This window comes from Pieris rapae, chromosome 16 (genome assembly GCF_905147795.1).
Source record: "Pieris rapae chromosome 16, ilPieRapa1.1, whole genome shotgun sequence".
In the NCBI taxonomy this organism is placed as follows: Eukaryota; Metazoa; Arthropoda; class Insecta; order Lepidoptera; family Pieridae; genus Pieris; species Pieris rapae.
Window position 1 is genome coordinate 1,371,691 of NC_059524.1, and position 22,796 is coordinate 1,394,486.

General features: G+C 32.8%; 1 protein-coding gene across 2 annotated transcripts in view; it reads right to left on the reverse strand.

Moving 5' to 3' along the window:
- The window catches only part of LOC110991965 (vesicular glutamate transporter 1), a 36,724-nt gene extending 14,502 nt beyond the window's left edge, over window positions 1-22,222 (reverse strand). Inside the window, exon 1 of one of the 2 annotated variants that reach the window (XM_045631717.1) lies at window positions 22,065-22,222. In XM_045631717.1, coding sequence (XP_045487673.1) covers window positions 22,065-22,117 — 53 coding nt within the window. In that variant the 5' untranslated portion in view covers window positions 22,118-22,222. Of the gene's footprint in view, window positions 1-19,547; window positions 19,700-22,064 lie in introns of those variants that run through there. The other variant, XM_045631716.1, reaches the window with a different exon arrangement.
- Window positions 22,223-22,796: the final 574 nt, after the last annotated feature.

Genomic DNA, 22,796 nt, shown 5'->3' on the forward strand with positions numbered 1-22,796 from the left:
CTTCTTTCCATTCCTTTTGAGCATGTTCTCAACTTTAAAAGATATTTCTGAGATGTGACACATTTTTCCTAGGAAGGTAATTACTATATATATATATCCCTTTAGGGATATGTTCGCGATGCAGGTGATTTTGCGCTGTAAATATTCTAAATATGTACTCATTTTAACCAAATTTCGCGATTACCTAGAAAATCATCTGTTTAGTCTTATGATAATATTTTTTTTCCTAAGTGTACGTATTGATCTTCATATTCGATAGAATCTCCGCCTATTTCTATGGTAATAGTTTTTAATTGGCATTATTGTTGTTTTAAACTTGCATAATTTTATTAAATAATAAATATTATTATATGTATACCACAATGCACACTTATCCATGTCATAATTAATAATTATTTACTGCAAATCATGGCGTAGAACAGATGCAAAGAATACCACCTATCTTATGGGTTATTAAAGATAAAAGTTAAAACACGTAATTGACATGTTACGCCTGGTAAGGAAGTATTTATTTCACGTCACTTTGCATAACATTTATCCTTCACGCTGTGCAACACTGTATTGCTAATTTCTATATAATAATTCATACATACAATATCCCATGCATAATTAACATTACAAACTCGCAAGTTGCCTCTAAACCTTGAAAAATATATACCTTTTTTTATAGAAAAAGACACCTAATAAGGGCAGTTATTGGCAGTATATAGGATGTTCATTTTAGTGGGTGCGTTGGTGGATGAAGGAATAGTCTTACTTTGAACAATTGGAGGTCGTATCTTCATCAAAGATACACAAGAAGTAGATTGCACATTTGGCTAGTTCGCAAATTATTAAATGTTGTAACAAACGCACGGCTGAATATCTTTCCGCTAAACGGGGCCGTTTAGATACAAGGCTAGGCTGTTTATTAAACGGTTAAAAGCTAGTTGGTTGCATGTTCACCTTTCTAAAGATATTGAGGAACAACAATATATTATGTGCAGTAATTTTTGAGTTACCATGAAAAGACAGACAGGTAGCGATGGTGAAGAGTTTTTATATAATATGAGTATGACATGTTCTCATTTTGCAGGCGTAATCAAACTCTACAACTATTGTTTAACGTTGAGACAGCGTTCGTAATAAACGTTTTCCGACTGCAAATCCAATTTTACAAGTATTTTCAATTTCGGTTTATTTTATGATACTCACATTAAGGTTACATATATGTAGGTAATATAATTCTGATAATCGGTTGAGTGGATCCAGCGATTACCCCATACAACCATATTCTTTATAATATAGATGAAGTGTTTGTTTGTATAGCTTACATATTGGATAACGTTTTTGTAAAGGGAAGATAGTGTCATAAATAAGACAAAAACGACGAGAAAGATTATGAAATTCCACCCGTATAACCAAAATGTCCACTGTCAAGCCAAGAATTTTTCATTTTTAAGTCAATATGTGGAAACAACTGCTAGGGTCCTTCAAGAAAAGCGTATCAATTAATTCAAAAGGCCGGCAACGCACATGGGCTTTATCACATAACATTAGATGTGCCACCTATCCGTTTACCCTCTGTTTAATAAAAAAACACATTAATATTCCTGCTCGAACCAATAAGAATTAGAGTCAAAAGTAAAACCTTTAGCACGTCCTCTCACTTTAGCACATGTATCTTCTGATCTTCAATTGAAGAGACTTTAGTATCACATTTACATTACCGTTAGCCATACTTCTTGAGATTATTGATTAATGGTATTACATATAGAATACAACTTTGATAAAATCAACTAAGGTAACAGTTGTTACTATATAATAAACTTAAGTGGAATCGGGGCATGTGGCTAGAGGAGCAAAAGTATCTGTACCCAAAAGCAGAAGCAAACATTAATCTGGTATCACTTTGATAGTAAAATATAAATGACCGATTTAGTCTTGTTTATGAATAAGACAGGCCTTTATTACCCTAACGAAAGTAATTTTATTATCTACTTGGTTCCCACATACCGAATAATACATTTATTAGGACAAGACAAAGCTCTAACCGAACCTACAATGTTGCCTTAATGAAAATGTTTATGTTAATAACCCTCAGCCATAAACCGTATTTGTTTCACTGTAATAAAATGGCAACATCAAAGTTACTTTTACCTATGTTACATCTGTATTTATAATAATAATAGCATTTTATTTCACATACGTTTCATTTAATTATATTTGTACTAGTTGACCCGGCGAACTTTGTTCCGCCTTAATGGCAATAAATAAGCAGTTTGGGTTTTTTTATTGGAAAAAATACAAAAAAATTAAATACCTACATTAATCATTCATTATTATTTCTGTATTTTAGTACATAGGTTGCTCTTCACTTAAGTACCTTGTGATACACATTTTTTAATTTTTTGTTTTATTATCAGGCGCAAAAACAAACAACGCTGATGGTCTTCCGACCCGTGAACATGCCACGTATAATTGACCATGGGAAAAACATGAATGTTCTAGATTTAAACCACAAACTTTTAAGGATTGGCCTTGTGATTTGTTGATGGTCATGGCAAATGCAAGACGTATCGGAAATTGAAGTCTTTTAAATTCAAACGGCATATCGGTTGGGATCATCGGGATCCTCGGAATAAGAACTTCCTCACCTTTGAATTTTCCTATCATTATCGTAGCGTAAATTACATTGTTCTTCAATTTTCTAACCACCAAACGCATACCATTATGTAGTTCAGGTCATCTACATCTTTATTCTTTTTCTTCTTTTTTATCAGTAAGCAATGTAACTCTCATGTTTGTTGTCAGCTGCAGTTTCGTCACATAGCGCCATAGATTTGACGATTTGAGGCAAGCGTTTATTTCGTCGACAGCCGTAGATCTTGGAATTACTGGCAGTATTTGGCGGAAATCGCCAGACAGTAAAATCATTGCTCCTCCAAAACATCTCGATTCATTGCGTAAATCTTTTAATGTTCGGTTAAGTGCTTCCAATGCACGTTTATGCGCCATTGTGCATTCGTCCCAGATGATGATTTTCGATGCCGCTAAAACTTTGGCCATTGCTGAGTGTTTTGCAATATTACACGTTGGTTCTCCAATAGTTTGAAGATTTAACGGTAATTTTAATTCTGAATGAGCCGTACGGCATCCTTCTAACAATGTGGCTGCTATTTCAGAAGAAGCAACTGCAACCGCTATGTTGGATCTCGCCCGAACAGTTGCTAAAACTAATGACATGAGGAATGTCTTGCCAGTTCCACCAAGGGCATCTAGGAAATATAAACCACCATTTTCATCATCGTTTGCCTTCATTAAAGTATCACAAACTTCCTTTACTCGATTAAATGCGTCATTCGACAACAACAACAAATAGAAACATTCATCATTCTTTGGATGAACTGTATACATACGACCATACCGAGTTTTATAGTTCTCTTCACTGTTTATACGAATGGGCAATAGCACTATCATTATAATTAAATTGTAAATTGTAAAAATAATTAAACGTATTTATTTAATAGAAATATTTTGAATATTGATTTCTTACAAATATCAAATTGTCATATATACGTCATTACATAGCTGTCATTATACGTCAATTACATAGCTATCATTTGCGTTTTATTATTCCAAGTCTGATTCTTATTTGTTATACCACTTTTTATAGTGACTGACGTTTCATGTCAAGTCCCACGGGAACGCTGTCGAACGGGATAAAAAGTATCCTATGTCCGTCTCCTGGCTCTAAGCTACCTCCATACGAATTTTCACTCAAATCTGTTCTTTCGTTCTTGAGTTATAAGTGGTGTAACTAACACGACTTTCTTTTATATATATAGATGATATCAGTCATGCCAAGATACGTGGGTGCCATTTTTTGTTCAAATCTTCCTCTAAATCTTTCCTCTGTCTGCACTGTGTGTGTCAAACAAAAAATATTGTAGCACAATATAAGATACACAGAACCGGTATTACGAGATATTTTTTGTAACACTTTGGCGTTAACTAAAAACTGCAGGACGGATTACAAAAATAATTTCACCATTAGTATGCTATATTATACCTGAAACCGACTATATACACTACTCGCTTATATATAGTAATAACATATATATGTATTTAAGAATGTCAATATCAATATAAAAATTAGTGGCTATATTTTCTACACGAACCCTTTTTTTCTAACCTAACCTTTAACGGAGTAAACATAGTATAAAACAAAGTCGCTTTCTCTGTCCCTATGTCCCTTTGTATGCTTAAATCTTTGAAACTACGCAACGGATTTTGATGCGGTGTTTTTTAATAGATAGAGTGATTCAAGAGTCAATCCATTAAATAGTGGAGAAGTACTGTTATTTTTGAGGTTTCTAATGTGATGACGTAAATAATTACATTTTTTCCGCTTACATTGCAAACGCAGGCTGAACCCTACGAGTTTTATCAAAATAATGTACTAAGTATTGTACACATTGAAAAGATCTACAGAAAAGTCCGTGATGGTATATGTCTATCTCTTATGGATAACCCACATTTTTATATACAACGTTCACAGATTTTCTGTAGTGTATTTAGTTTCAGCATTGCACCCGTGCGAAGCCGGGGCGGGTCGCTGGTTTTAAAATAAAAAATGTCAATTTATTTAAGTATGTAGATTTTTTGTGAAATTATATTTTTTGTTTATTTATAGCACGACAAAGCGAATAAATTCACTGAAAACTCAAATAATTTTGAACAGGCCACCCTCACACGTCACCCCTACATGATCCAATATAATTTGAGTAATGACACTCTTCGGAGCGTTAATTTAAATTTAACTATCTTAGTTATCCAGAAAGTTATTCTCGAGTAACTTGGTGTAAGTTTGAAATTATTGCTGTTATTTGTAAACTTGGGAATTGGGACAATTGGAACTTATCATTATTCTAATTTTTAAGTTTGTATTTTTAAATTTATGCCTGTTTGTATTACAAAAAAAAAAAATTACAAACGTAAGTGCCGCAATAGATGATCATGTACCAGTATATGATTACGCCGTGTTTTTTTTATATTTATATGCACACTGTTTATACACTGTAGACGTGCTTATGATAATATGTATAAATAAAAAGACCTGCGTTTCCTGCACAAGACGTGATGCAACAAAATTTCCATCTAAAGTTTTATTATATACCAGACGAATACATCACTACCACGAATACACCAATAGCGAGTTTTTTTCTCGATAACCCTTTCTTACTCTCTTTCAATCTCAATCACTCTCTCTTCTTCGACAAAAACGCTGCACATCTTCGTGACAATCCGTGAAAATTTTACCCTCATCCACCTAAAGAAGTTTTACTTCAAAAATGACAAAGCATAATAAAACTGTACCGTATAGTACTTTTATACACAATGTATAAAATATACAAGACGTCTAAATTACTACATCGTTACACGTCACCACGAAGACATCGTTAAGCAAATCCCCCGTGGTACAATGATTCCTAACACCGACCTAATTAGGTTGCGACCCAATTACCCTTTTTCACTATAAACCTGATTTATTTGCGATCGAATGATGGAACATCGATCTGCTGATAGAATGGTTTGGTTGAATTTTCTTAGGATTCGTCGTGTTTTTTTTAATAAAATAAACACCGCACGAAAAACGTGTCCTTTAAAGTAACTTACGTAACATATAGTGCAATCATTAATCTATAGTAAACTTTATTTTTATACATACATATTAAGATTAAAGATCCTCTATGATAAAGCTGTACCTAATTCGTTCACCATTTAGTTTAATTTATTTCTGTAAAAGTTTGCTAACGCTCGGTACACTGATAGAAGAAAAACATACACAAAATTATAAAAAAATAAACAAAGTAATCGATTTCAAAGTCAACTATCTATATCTAGACCCAGCTCGTTTTGGTCATAACGGGATCTTCTGAAGCTGGACCAAATGGGATGCCTGGTATCTAGACTTTGTTTTCCACTTCCAGAGTAAACCTCTTTTAGCTTCCGTTGGGTCTATGGTGAACTTATACATATCTACTAAATTACTTAATGAAACCCTTAGATATTATTTAGAGTCCAGATTTACCGCGAAAAATAACTTCCATATGTCAGAAACCATTATGGTTTTATAATATGAACTTTTCATCGTTTCATTCGATTCGCAGTACACAGAGGTAATGAATTTACACTTCAAAGGGATCCCAATCGTATTCTGAAGGCGCTTAATTGAAACTCGTAAGGAATGCAGAAGTATGGTCCCAGGAAATCCTGGCGGCGTATAGTTGCAGATGAGGCAAAGAGAGACGGAAAGACTTGAAGGGAGGTGTAATACGAGGCTCAAGACCGAACGCGATGGAGACTCACTGTAGGCGTCGACAGTGAGTCTCTGCCCCGTCTAGGGGTAATGCATTAAGTCAAGTCAAGACTCATAATAACTGGTTTAGCGTAAGCGAAATTTAAGGAATTTCCGACGATATTTAGCACGAGACAAAATTCCAATACTATAATATATTATTAGTTTTTTCGACATATACATACATACGTCTCGGCTGACTGATAATTAGTATGATTTGAAAACACTGGACTAAATTCAAAGTTGTTAAAATTATAACCGATACTTACCTAATAAGTATCGGTAAGATAAGTTTGAACGGTTAACTAATCTAAGCTTGAATGAATGTATGACTGGATCAAAAACCGTTTTTTATACAAATTGTTAATTTAAACCAACATTTCCGCCAAACACACAAGTTAAATATGAAGATAGCCTTGAAATAATAGGTGACGTGAGAAAAAACGTGCTTATCTATTTATATAATACACTAAACCAGTTGTATGTCTTATAAATCATAGCCTATACACAAATCATCTAGTTTTGTGTATGTGCTAGCATCAACAACATGCTTATTCGTGCAAGAGGTTATAATTGTTGTGAGTTGCAGATGTTGCTAAAAACTCGGTGGTGAAGGACGATAGAATATAGAAGATAGAAGAATAATTGATTCTTCGTTCTCGCTCTTGTTTTGAGGATTAGCAGTTATTGTAATTTTAGTGGCGTTTCATTTTGTTTATTACATTTCATATGTTAATGATATTTAATAATATGTTAATAACTTTTTGTTGAATGATATTTAAATTTGATTTTCAATAGCTTCCTTATAAGGTTTTATGAGCGACTAAAAATTTTAAGCTGTAAATCTTCTCACAAAAATGCGTGTGTACAAAGTACACATGTCAGAAGTGATATATATTAAGTGATATAATATTAATTACTAAAGCCCCAATTGATCATTTACCAGTATTTGATCACTCCATGTATTTATATATCTATATTCACTGTTTACACATGAGAGTATGAATAAATAAAAAATCTGCGTTTACTGCACAAGACGTTATGAGACAGAATTGCCATCTAAAGTTCTAACTTGTAACTACTAAACGAAAACATCAACTAATAGCGTGTATTTTTTTTCGATGTCCCTCTCCCTCACTCTCTCTCAATCGCGCTCTCCCGTTGCTTCGACAAAAACGCTGCACATCTTCGTGACGTTTCATCCAAATTTACCCTCGTGTGCCCAAAGAAGTTTCACTTCAAAAATAAGATGATATATGTTTTTTTTAAATAACCATGGCAACTTACACCGTTGTTGTGGACGACAACTGTTATAAATTCGCGATCTAGTTTTATTTTGTTTAAATTGAATACTATGTCGATATTATATATCCAGGTAACTAAAGGAACTATGCGACCGATACCTCACATAAACAGTCAGAGATTCTTCACATCATTTCACGATTGAAAAATTCTACTACGTTTTCCCAGCCTGTAGAAAAAGTTCATTTCCCGAACCTATCCACTTATCACTAATCCTCAAATCCCGCTATAACTCGTAGGATTACCTACCTACAATAGAAACGAAATTAGGTCACGATGACATTTGACGGGTACAATTCTTTACCATGGCATAGATCATTACCACGCAATTTATTTGTGACAACCACCTTTAAGAATGTGATTACATATATGATACAAGTTTTAAAATAAGTGTTGTGTGATAATTTTAAAAGTACCGAGAGATTTATTTTTTTAAAAGAACACAATAGCAGAGTTCCCATATAACAGAGCGAATGTTAAATTGGGACACAGTAAGAAAACACAGCCGGGAATCGAACTAACGACCACAGAGATGAGTCGCACGACGCTAGGCCAAACACGGCTCTAATAAGTTTTTAGTAAAATCAAATACGAATTCACAAAACATATAATACGTAAAAAAATTATTATATTTTGGAATAGGGTCTATTATCTGTATCACGTACTGTTTTCTGTCATTTGTTTCTTGATTTTACGTTGTGTGTGTCTTTAATCACGCACACATCTGTTCTCTTTGGGTCGCTAAATAATGCGTCTCGGAATAATACTCAATGTATTAACGTTGATACAATTGTCGCTATAGAGATAGTGAGCTTCAGAATAACTAAAGGAAAATAGCGAGGGAAAATCATAAAAACGAGGTTACGTCAGCCTTGTCCTTTTTTATCTGGCAACATCTAATTTATCGTTAAATTCTCCATATGAGAGTCGTCTCTCCACTCTGACGAGAGTTTGTGGAGGAACCTGCTACAGTTGAGCTAAGCAAGAAATAGTCGGAGGTAGTACATGACATGATCTGTAAGTTTCTCATTCTGGAGAACGCTTTTTTGGGTAGCAGAAAGATTGTACGGTTCCTGGGTCATCGGCGTGCTTCAAATAATACAGGATTTTATTTTTACTCTAACAACTCGCGTACAATATTATATGCGAAACAACTGCTATCTAACCGTTGAAGGGAGTGTTTAGGTCTGGCAATACTCTCGGGGCGTAACTAAAACGATTTGGGAAATCACCACGCCTATTTATTTTATTCACACTTCGTTGCATTAAATAAAACACTATACATTAAAACTATAGATGCAACGGGCGGCCTTATTGCTAACAAGCGATCTCTTCCAGGCAATCCTAGTAAGGGTAAAAAAAAAGAAATCTTTATACAAAAAAAGCTAATGAAACTAAGTAAGCATGAGTGATTAGAATTTCACGGAGTAAAAATAGACAAAAAAATGGAGCCTTGGTCTTGCAATGACTATATAATACAATAATTTGTTGATGCCTCCTAGTTTGATTATTGAAGTAAATACAGATGTATTTACTAAAAAAGGACGCATATATGAACCCCATTCTGTAATGGGGATGATAGAACCAAACAAAAGTTCACTAGGCTAGTAAAGTTCCAAAACTCACAAGTAACAAGGAAGTTATATAATTGGATTTGGTGGCGTTAAATTAATACGACTTGCGAATATTATGTACATACCTTAATAGGAATTTAAATTCTATTCACGTTAAGGCTGTGTACAACAGGCATTAATTCAATGATTTCAGAAACAGTTTATATACATATTCGTATTTTAAATATAAACTACATAAGCAAATATTATTTTAGAAAGGATTTAAAAAACGGATAAAGCCCAAACTTAATAACCTATCTCAATCCATTTTCGATCATCTGACATAAACATATTGATAACAGTTTGCCAATAACCAATCGACGGATTGTAATAGCTATCTGTCGATACAAGCATAGTAGGTCGGATCTGTATGTGGATAGACCTTTGTATGAAAATTACAGTTCAACTGTGCTAATACCCTATCTTAAGATTTTAAACAACAGCAATTAAATTAATTAAAAAGCTAATAAGTGTATTTTAATATTATTTGTACGGTTTTATTTACTTTTGGTTTACATGGATCTGAGTGTAATGAGCGAAGAGATTGTATTTTATCCGTCGCCAAAAATGGATTGTCTTCGTAGGGTTTGGTTATTGGGATGCAGGTATGAGATCGAACGACTGTCACGTTCTGATTTCAGATTGTATTCAATCTGTGATTGTGGATTAATTGGGTTCGGGCGTAGAGCGTTTTAAAAACTCACCCGCCCGATACTTGATATATATTAACAATGTTCAAAGACACATAACTGTGACCCCTTGGGTGCTTCCGCCAGTTCAATACATTTTCCAATTATTTCGCGCACGAAGACGAGCACTCGATTGCAATCAAACCACAAGGTTAACTCAGATAAGATCTAATAAATCAGATGATTTCTTAGTAATCCTTATTATATGCATTAGTATAACAATATATCTAATTATTGATGATTTTAGTTTAATGTATAAGGATACAGATGGCTTAATAAGACTGCAGTATTTGATACATCATTATGAGTAGTTGAGGGGCATTTCTCTTATTAATAAAACATAAAATCAGTAAAAGTACTATTTAACTTTGTATTCCATACAAAAAGGTAATTGGCAAGGTAAATTGGTTGTTGGAGTCCATCGTCATATCGTCTGTCTTCTGGCCCTGAATAAAATTCCACACCTCATCCTTCATAGGCAATTTATTTAGGATTACCGCCAAGTTGTGGAATAGGCTACCTGACTCTATACGAATGGCTGCCTCCCTAAAATCTTTGAAACTCTTCTGCTTAAAATTTCTACGCCATACCATATAATACCATGAAAGAACTATCGAATCTGATAGGTACCGCAAAATAGTAGAATTCGATAAATAGATTGAACGAGTGAAAGCCTTAAAACGAATGAAAAACTAAAATAACAAAAGATGCTAATAAAACGAAGTTTGTATTGAGGCTACTATGGTCCCTATCGTTATTTGAACAGCTGATAAGCGTATTTGTTATTCAAACTTCCCGCCGAGAAATTAGCCAAAAACTAATCCATGTGTTCATAAGACACAAACTTATCTTGCTTACTATATATATATATTAGAAGCGTAAACAAAATGTTAGCAATCATCGCACTGTTGAAGCCAAAATGATTAGTTTTTACCACTCATAAATTGTAATTTATGATTCTCGTTTCCGATAATGTCCAACAATACCCCTATGTTAGCGTCGCAAACCATTAATGTTAAGTTAGTTATATATTTATATACTCAGTTGTTACCCAGCTTTAAACAAAGTGTTTCATTTAACTTATATCTGAATACACAACACCTGCCACTGTTTGTTTAAAAATAGTTATTTAAATATTTCGAGTTCACATTTCGAGTAAGTTCCCGAATTGTGGTTAGCGAGACGATCGCGTCAAAGCTACTCCAAGAGATGCCACATTTAATCGCGTAAATATAATAATAAATACGTTCATCCATAATCATTTATTTAAATGTATAAAACTCGCGAATGGAGATAAGACTTTCATATTTCATAATTACTCTCGAAACATTCCAACATCACATTTTTTCTCTCTCTCCATCAACAACAGCAACATTTATTGCGACGACTTTTGGGTGTCACACTCTCACTCACTCCACTTTTAATACCAATTTATCTATGTATTAATTCTTAATAAATAGACTATAATATGAAATAGATATTTTCCAACACTATATGTAACAGAATAAATGTAATATTATCAATAGAAAACCGCGGATTCACGGTGTGATAACACTGACCCACTTGTTCTATAATGCGAAACGTAACTGCCTCTGATACTGTCAATGCTTGATGACAAAAACTTGGCCTTACGAGTTGATGGATTTCAAATGGCGAAAAAGGTTTACGAGAATCTTTAAGGGAACGTAACGAAAGACGAAACGATAAAGTATTGTATTGTGATTAGTCAATTCGAAAGACGCGTGTTTTTTATGGGACAGGGAAAGTGATTATCGATAGACGTATGACAAAGTTCGCCCATGGTCAGCCAAATATATGTATAATTGGACTAGGTGCTGTAGAGGTGTAAATGTCTTATATATAAAAGATTTCATTCCGGAAAACCGAACAGTCTCTGGAATAGCATAGCAAAATGTTCCATGTTGGTATGTACTGAACAGGTTGAGTAAAATCTCATTAAGGAGAAACGAAGTTCGCGCAGGCAGATAGTGTCTATATAGAAATTTCGTAATTCCATTAGTAATTATGTTTACGTATGATTATTTCGTATTTCTATTTGGCATGTGGATCAGGTCAGTCGCCCTAAAACCGACATGTTATACATTATACAGTGCTTACAATAAAGATAGTGAATGCCTCTTTCGGTTTTCATTGGTGTACCACAAACACTAAAATGCTGTTCACCAACAATAAAGATAGTCATATAAATAACTTCATAATTATATTCCAACAATAGTTTAAAATAATAATCCACTACAACCTTAGTACAACGATGTATGTATAAGGGATCTTGAGCGAGTAATTGTTTTTTTTTTTTCATTTTGAAGCTTGACTATTAGTCAAGCTTTTGTGTCTGACATTTATACCTACTTGTTGAGACATGCCTTGTTTTCTGATGATGTACATCTTCACCGTAAGAGCAACTGTTAATTGCGTAAAAGAATGAAAAATTCATTTGTGCATACGAATGTTTGTTTTCAGTGTTAGGATCGCACTTTTCAGTCATATTAGTAGAATGAATTAGAATTAAAAAAAAATGTATGTATAACAATATATATTTTACTAGCAGACTCGGCCAAGCGTTGCCGTGGCTAAGGTTTTTGTGATATCACATAGTAGCAAACTATTCAAGGGAAACGGTAGAACTTATGTGATAGGTAGATATCTTGTGTGAAACGTTGGAACTTTTAACACAGCGCCATCTGTTAGATTTGTATGAAACAAATCATTTGCAATAAAACAAAATTGCGACTATAATTAAAGATCTAAGCAATCCTAACACTTAAGTTGGACAAGACTGCTCACGGTGTGCCTATTTAATTGAAAATCGGTTAAGTAGTTTAGGAGTCCATCGCGGACAAACAACGTTACAGGAGATTTATATAGATATATATATATATATTTTATTATTATTATTATTATATATTTTATAATACAACAGAATACGCGAGCATTAGTGCATTAGACCGCCACGGACGTGGGAACGTCCGGTTTTGAAATATAGCTTCCTCAATCTTATCGTGGTCAACAAAGCAAAACGAATTTAGCAGCGAAACACAATTAAAATAGTTTCGGAAGGACGAAAGGGGGAATTTTTATGAGCTGTATTACAAAGAAACAAATGTTTGAAACAATTTTCAGCATTGACTACTTCTCTTTGTAACAATTCAATACAACGACGACGGGGCCATACAGCGATCTTTAGTTATTCAAATAAAGTTTCTAGTTACCCTTAAAAATAAATCAGTGGCGCTACAACCTCTTTAGGTCTTGGCCTCAGATTTCTGAATCTGTTTCATGATCATTTTTAAATCTAATAGGCAAGTAGGTGATCAGCCTGCAGTGCCTGACACACGTCGTCGACTTTTTGAGTCTAAGACATGTCGGTTTCCTCACGTTGTTTTCCTTCACCGTTTGAGCAAATGTTAAATACGCACATAGAAAGAAACTCCATTGGTGCACAGCCGGGGATCGAACCTACGACCTCACGTATGAGAGTCGCACGCTGAAGCCACTAGGCCAACACTGCTCTAGTTACCCTTACCACATAGTTTAGTCCGTATTTTTTACGTATTGTCAATTGTTTTCAATTGGTGACGTCATTACCTACATTACAACCTCTCTCTCTCTCTCCACAAAACAGCAATCATGTTATGTAAGTACAAGATTTAAATGTATGAGAGCATTGACCTGCGCATTTCGTAACATCCAAGACAAAACATCTACGTAGCAAAATAATGCTTGCTGGTAATATAAATTGAAGTTAAGCAAAATTACATTATATTATTATTAGAATATATGTTTTAGGAATAAGAATACATATATCATTTACTATGGGACGTAGATTTGATCAGCTCGGTGGTGATTGATATATAGTTTATATATATGTATGTCGCAGCTAACTAGCATAATTAGCCATACAATTAAAAGCCTAGCCGTTAAACTAGCGACCTGAAATATATTCATTTATATATTGTTACAAAATTTAAAAAGATTGTGTGTACTATGTAAACGTGTTAGAAGTCATACTTCTTTGGCGTAAAAAAAAAAATAACTAAAATGCAGTGGTGATTAACGATAAATATTAAAATTAACCAAAAAGATTTTATTTAAATAAATAAATTATAAGTAAATACTATCACCGTCTAATATGAAATTAATTTAAAAACACCAAAATAAATTTATTTATTCACACTGTTTAATTGTGCTGTTACGAAACACGTGTTCTAAAAATAAAAATACTAGAATATACAACTTGAACATAGTTATCGATTTCCATGCCACCGAGACCTAACTTTAATATGTCAAATTTAGGTGTTGGTGTGCGCGCGCTTCGTAAAAATTCACTCTCATCATTTTTATCCATCGCGCCCAAAAGTATAACTTCAATAAACTGTCTGGCTAATGATTAGATCATTCTTACGAAAGATCTAATATAATAAAAGATGACAAAAATATTCCTTTTAAACTTAAATTGCTTAAGTGAAATTCACATTATTCTTATCACTACAATCTTCTGTATATCATTTATACTTGTTGTTTTTCATGAAACTTAGGAAAACACCATCAAAGTTGTAGTTTTCCGACGCCATATTGCCAATTTGAAGTGTTTGGTTTCGAGTTTGAGAGTGGCGGAAAGTGGAATTAAATTTTAACTAACAATCAACTTGCTAGGCAAGTTGAAACGTCATCCAAGTCATTTGCTTAGCTATGATAAACTAACTGAACATCCTTCAGGCCGCTAGTTAAACGGCGCCGTTTAGTTAAAAGGCTAGGCTATTAATTCAACGGCTAATCATCTAGTTGGCTGCGATTCACGCACATACATATAAATGACAGCTATTTAAATTCTTCTATTATCCACTTACGTAAACACAAAGAATGCACACTCGAGTTTTTTTGTTATTATTTCATTATGCATTGTTACTTTTAATTTTAAAATAGATGATATCTGAAGAATAATAAAAGTAATCAATAAGGTAATATTTTAAGTTGCCACTTGTGCCAACCTTCTGAGTGGACCACAAACCGGAAACAATTAACGCCGGCAAGTGACTCCAGAATTACCGAGTAACACACGACACTCGATTTTTCTGAAATTATACTTTTTATGTAAGGGCTCGCAGGTGCGTTGCCGGCCATTAACATTATTAAATCGTTTGTTAGCGATACGGCCACCCATATATAATAACGTGTGCATTTTCAGAAAGTGGTAAATTCAGATTGATTAATTATAAAAAAAACGCACAATCATTGATTAAATCAAAACTATATTTTTCTTATATTTATGGTATAATAATATCAAAAACTTACTTATTTTGGTCTCTAATTTGTAGCTTGATGGGAAACTGTACCATAATTGATCACTGTCCGAATGAGATTACTTTTGTGGACGGCAAAGCGATTGCTTATAAAATATTTACACTAAGAATAATTGCACATATACACAAATGTAAAAGCAAACTGTATTAGAAACCCAATGTAATAATTGATATTAGTAAAAAATCAGTGGCTCTTTTCTTTTTAAAGTAGATGATCAGCCTGACACATCACTTAACATCAGGTGAGCCTCCTGCCCGTTTGCCCCCTGTTCTATAAAAAAAAGACATAAAGATTTCCTCCAGATGCTTGCTTTCACTGTAGGAGCATGTGCACATATAGAAAGGAAATTCTATTGGCTTAAACGGGTGACTCTTCACCCACCAAAAAACCAAGATTGCTCTACTAACTTATTCCCATTTATTATATTTCACCCGCCCATAAAAACTCCTGAAGATTCCTTCATCGTTAATAAAAGTGATTTTTTTAATGTTACATTAGACGCATTACGATTTTCTCTTATAATTAAATGATACATACGAAACGCAGCGGGGAACTATATACTTTTGAGATATAGTTAGCCACTAAGTTATGAGATACAGAGGGAGAGGGAAAGAGATAGTCAAATTTCATAGATTTTTCAAAGTGCGAAATAGAAGGGAGAAAGTAAAATTAACATTGGTTCTGTTATACTATACCCGAAGTAGAAAGTTTTGCAGTGACAAGATGTATTCCCTTCAAGAAATTTATACAATCTCGATTTATATTCCTTTTAAATTATGTACCAGCACACAAGAGGTCGCATAACATGTCTGACGAAGACAATAACAACTAAGCGGCTTTCGCTGATACCTCTGAATATTTATTCCACGGTATAAATTAAATTAATAATAACTATTTTATATAGAAAACTTAAAAGAGGTTTCTTGAACTAATTGCTCTACTTAAAAATAAAATTGTCATTTATTATATACAACATGTTAATTATATATCAGGAACTACTTAAAACATTTTTCGGCGAAGGCTATGTCTAAAAAAGGCTTTAGCGAATTGAGTAGCGGTTCAAAGGTGTAAGTAACTTTTAAGTTTTTCGTTTAGTTGTCTGTAAAACCTCTTAATGTTCCTAAAACATTAAATGATGTGCCGATAAATTAATTTTTGTGATGTCATGAATCTTAGAAGATTCTAAGAATTGAAGTTTTCAATCCGAATAAAGAAAAGCAACAGATAAGATTAACAATTTAATTATGATTTCTCGTTTTCTTATTAAAACGCGGATTGCAACTGTATGTACGCAAATTCCCTCCCCAGCACTAGCTCCTTCTACTTGACCGTGTTAATTGAAGAGCGGTTCGAATCATAGACAAACCACTCCATTTCCTAGCGGCTTGTTCCGTTGCGTAGAGATGTGAGGTCACTCTGCATCTTCTACCGCATTTACCATAGAGAGCATTCAGAGGAGTTGGTGGGAATAATACCCGCAGCTGAGTTTAAGCATCGTCGGCAGAATACGAAAATCCCACCACGACGTCCATCGTTCCACAAAGGAGCGTTTTTTAAGTCAATTTTTGCCGCGCACCACCACTATGTGGAACCAGCTATCTACTGAAACATCTCTGAACCAGCGTACCGATTCTTAAAAGGCACAACACGGGCCTTCTGGCAGTATGTGTCTATGGGCATTATTTTACATCCGTCTCCTGCCCCTTTTCCCCTTGTTCTATAAAAAAACAGTTTCTACTGTTAGTTTCGTATATATGCCTTTATTTTCATGCCCGTTGAAAAAAAATCTTAAATCAAGTAAGTTACAGTATTACTACGTTTATTGGCTAGTTATAAATTATTGAATACTCTTTATAAGATTTAATTATACCGATAAGAATAATTCTAGATTTAATTTATTGATTCATCTAAAACTTCGCCACTTTTTAGGAAAATTCTCAATTCACGACGCGGGTTAACCTACAACAGTGTCTCCTCATTTGATCTTGATTGGTCAAAGGTTTATTACACGATACGTTCTTCGTTTGACATATCAACCGGCTCGTAGAGCCAAGCAGTCATTGCAATTGAATTAAAATTGATAATTATATTAATCTATGTGTATTGAGAAAATAATATATCTACATTTTCTTATAGATAAGGACATTGAAATGTAGGAATTTGAATGGACATTGCTGAATGTGAGAATTACAATTTCACAATGAAAAGCTCGGAATAGAATGTTGTTATTGCAAGTTGTTGACCTTGGGTCATAGTTCCTTGTTTTATACTTCTTTGTGTACAAATTTAAATTAACGAACTAAAACGTAAATTTATATCTACAAATAATATATTATATAATGACACTATCTGGTCAATATAATTTTGAAGCCTTGTTGTGTGTAAGAAAAAATATAAACGATTTTAATGAAATGGTGAGTACGACCAACCAGGGTATAGAAGATAAACAACTCTTTATATAAAAATTGTATTTTTACAACAAACTTCAAAAGCGAAATTAGAGTTATCACTGAATAAATTCAAAGCTATCGTTAAACGTAAATTAATTAATAAAACTTTTTATAAATTTGACGAATATTTAAATGATCCTAATCCTTGGGATGACAGACAAATGAATAGATGGGAAGATGATTTGCGAAGAGTAGCCGGCCCTCATTGGATCCGTAAAGCCCAAAACAGAGAAGAGTAGAAGTCCTTAGAGGAGGCATATGTCTCAGGACAAGCTATATAATGAAATCAACCGGCTTGCCGATTAATTAGTATTTTTAGTGAACAACTTTTTTAGTATTTCACACATTTATGTACCTAATATGTAAATACAGCAATAAAGGCATAAAAAAGCCTTGTGATTAATTTGCTCCAACTCAAACAGTTTTGAGAGTGACGAAGAGTTTCCCTTGACTTACGAACTGGTAGTAAACATAAATAATAAATCATATTTTTTTTGTTGACGTTCACAAGTGTACTCGTATACCTATATGAACAAAGTAATCCATAGTTTGAGTTTAAAACGACCATTGATTAGCGTGTGCGCATCTTAAAGATACGGTATATCAGCTGGTTAGCAAGTGGGTTGTTGACATTTGATACACAAAAATAACAAAGTCCTCCTGTGTTAATACCTCGCAAACAGCTTGATCGATTTTTATGAAACGTTTTGGGTATATTCGGTCTAAGAATAGGTTGTAAACTCTTTCTAAGTGATAACAGTGGAAAATTCAATTTTTTTACAGCATTCTACCACGAATCCCCATTTTTAAAAGCGCTCGTACTTAAGTAATCTGTTACAAATATAAGTTTGCCGGGTCTAGAACTTTGTGAATAAACATATATGAATAAGAGAAAACTTTGGAGTAAAACACTATTTATTGTATATTAATGTACATAATTACCAACATACGAAACTCATTATTTTTTTAAAGTAAATTTCTAGTGCAAATTAAAATTAATTGCGGCAAAATCGTATTAGCAATGCATTGTTTAATGTGCTGTAAAATCTCTGTTTTGATAATTTTAATTGCTTCTAGTGAACAACAAATCTAAGGGTTCTCGAGAAGTAATCGTCCAAAAGAACAAAGCAGACAATAATATATACCTACTTAGACTTCGTGATTAAGAGTATTGTATGTCAAGAATGTCATACGAGTCATACAAAAGTCGCGTGAAGAATATCTGTCTTAGAAGCTATCATGGATTTTTACATACGGGTAATATTTCGTAAAGTTTAGTAAAGCATGAAATTTGCCCATCATCGTAAGCAGACCAGATCATACACAGCTCTGTCAGATTTTTTTTTAAATAGAAGAGAAGTTGGTGTGGTGGAAACACAAACTGGACACAGTAGTTCTGTCCACCAGGACGTCGCACAAAATAATTTATATAAGTTAAAATAGTTAATAATTATGAAATAAATATCAAAAGTATGACGGTTCAATATGTAAAATTATTATTAAAATATATATTTAGAATATTATTTATGTATGAATCTGAGAATGGCGATGAGTGGAAAGGTTCTTTCGAATTCCCATTACAATTTTTCTTAAATAATAAAATCTATTAGTAGGAAATCTAAAGTAGGAAACACGTATATATTTAATAAAACCCTCTAAAAAGTTATATCTCTGTCAATTTCACCTGTTATCAACACTCCATCAGTTCTAAATTGTGTAATGCGCACTCTGTGTTCCAAAACTTGTTCCTATCCTTCCAAAACCTCGCCACATATACACAAAATATCGATTGCTAAAAACGTAATCTGATACGTAATAATTCTGAACATACCTTTCAGTTGAATTGTAAAACATAGCCGCTTGCCGTTTCAAGTCATCCGACACGGCATTGTCTTCATTCATTGTTACACACAATTTATTTACGATTTCACAAACACTGGGACGGCAAGTCTTTCGTCGCCCGCGCCACTTAACAACTGTCGAATGAATGTGCACTCACGCGATTTCCCCCCTCGCCCCGCTATGTTATAATAACATACCTACTGCAATGGCTCAACCGGTTGGTTGACAAAAAATATTCAAATTGTATATTACTAGCGACCCGCCCCGGATTCGCACGGGTGCAATGCTGATACTAAATACACTACAGAAAATCTGTGAACGTTGTACATAAAAATGTGGGACATAAGAGATAGACATATACCATCACGGACTTTTCTGTAGACCTTTTCAATGTGTACAATACTTAGTACATTATTTTGATGAAACTCGTAGGGTTCAGCCTGCGTTTGCAATGTAAGCGGAAAAAATGTAATTATTTACACCATCACATTAGAAACCTCAAAAATAACAGTACTTCTCCACTATTTAATGGATGTTATTATACATATAAACCTTCCTCTTGAATCCCTCTATTAAAAAATCCGCATCAAAATCCGTTGCGTAGTTTCAAAGATTTAAGCATACAAAGGGACATAGGGACAGAGAAAGCGACTTTGTTTTATACTATGTAGTGATGTTACTTATCGTGGAATTTCTATTTACGCGCTATTGTTGGGATAAATTGGGTTCATTTCAATTGGTTTTATTCTGCTGTCGTGTTTAATAGTGAGATCCTCTTTTGTAAAGCCTTCACGGCGTAGAGGTTAACCTAATCTGGAGGGGAGATTAAATAAGCCAAATTTTAATTTAATTGTCCTAATTGCGACTTCATTTCTTGAAACAAAAATAAAGTTTATGTCATCTTACTGGCTATTGTAAAGATATAAATATTACTACTATCCGTATCAATTGAACTTAATTACAAAAGCCTTAAAATATACTTTCCGATTATATTTATTTTTGAAAGTCCTTTTACACTGCGAACGAATAGGACGAATTTGTAAGATTCGGCAAACATTCGCCCACTTGAAGTTATGACGCAATTACACAATGGAAAATCAATATGATAAGGCGCCACTAAGCTTGTATGAGTAATATATTAAAATTGTAAATAATGAGAAAGATTATAAAAAAATCATTAACATATAGTTTCCTTGGTTGGCTATCAAAGTGGACTTATTATTAAACTATATTTATTCATATAGGTAACCAAGAATACTTGTGAATGTCAACAGAAAAGATGTCAAATTGATTCTAAATTTACATTTACTACCAGTTCGCAAGTCAAGGGTGTAGAGCGGGCATGAAGAACTGATAAGAAACTCTTTGCCACTCTTTTAAACTGGAAATTAAAATAAAAGAAATAGAACAATTTACTAACTAAAAACCACTTTAATTAATTAACACAACTATTAATAAATGCAACTGTTAAAGGATAAACGGTAGTTCTTAGATTGTCTTTAGCTATATTTGTTTGCTAATACTGGTATAGTAAGAGAACCAGGAACTTTTAAATTGTAAGAAGAAAACAGGCATATAGCTAACAAGGGATCTCTTCCAGGCAATCCTATTATAAAAAAATATAGTAAAGACGAGTGAAGAAGTGCTAATTTTTCATTATATATACATATTCTTTCTAGTCTGTTGTTTGAAGATTGTATTAATTTTAATTAAGATTGTATTAAATTTAATTTAAAAAAAAAATGCAAAGCGTAACATTATAAATAAACAACATATTTTTTTTAAATATGATATTATACTTTATAATAATATGATTTTTTAAATATAAATATTATATATTGTCTTTGTTTTTCTAATGTATCTTCTGTGTATATTAAAATAAAAAGAAAATATGTTCTATAGAATAGTGCTTTACTTTGTATTGCAATTGGAATATTTTGAAAAAATACATTATATTACAAGAATTTAATTACTAAACTTTTTTTTGTATATGTAAAGAAATAATAAATCAATTTGAGAAGAAAGATTACTATTTTTTTAATACTGTTCCTAGCTATTTTCAGGCATTATATTAATTTAGTAGCTAAAACTTTATAAATTTTGGTATTATTTACATTCAGATAAATAAAAGCACTTTCTTTAATTGTCATTAATATTTAGTAAAAAATTAAACCTTTATGAACCTTTAAACAAATAGTAGTTTATTTTACAATAGTAAAAAACTAGTTTTTGTTGCTCTCAATAAGATCAATGGTTGGTTGTTGTGATCTTATTAGAAATTGGTTAGCTTAAATTGTGTTAATTTTATGAACTGACCCTAACTTTGATTCGTCAACATACTTGAAATTTAATGTATTGTAGATATGATAGAAGAAAAATCGATAACAAGCCGGTAAGGAAAGCCTACCATACTATAAGGTAAATATAAAAAATAAAGCCGCAGTGATATCTAACTTACCTAAAATAAAAAATACATAAATATCATTAAATGATGCAGTTAACTTACTCATTTTCGGTGAAAATCGGAGTGTAATTGTACTTGTACTGTCGACTACTCATTGCAACACAAAACTACTTTGAGATTATTTCCAATACATAAATATAACAACCATTTTTCTTTTAACAATCCACTTATTTAAATAAAAAATATTTTCAACACACAAGCTTTTTAATTTTCATATTATGAAACAATATATTTGTCAGTTGTCAGTTGTCACTAATGTGAATTCTTTTAGGACGCTGTCAGCCTCAGATTAAGCCAACAGTCAAATTATCTATATTTTCCTCAGAATAAAACATTTTAAAAAAGCATGTTTTGTTTCCCATAGCAGTAATAGATACCGGAAATGATTAATCTTCTTCAATCGTAAAAAATCTATTCCTGCTATCATTAGTGTTTTCTGTATATGTATATTCTATTTGCATTTTATGATGTTATAATGTGTATAATCCCCGAAAAATTAGTTATGTATTTAAAAGTTTAGCACTAAGAATTTTGGGACAATATTGCATTAAGTTTGCCTCCAGTTCTATAAAAAAAAGTATCAGCTTGTATGTAAACTATGTATAGCTATCAATTTGTATTATAAATGTTCGACCGTTAGTATTACGATAAGTGATAAGACTAGTTTTTAAAAATAGACTACCAATATCAAACACTATCGAATATTGTAAGTTTAAATACGTAATATTAGTAAACATGAAATTAATAAGTTATTATATAGTTGTTTTATTATTT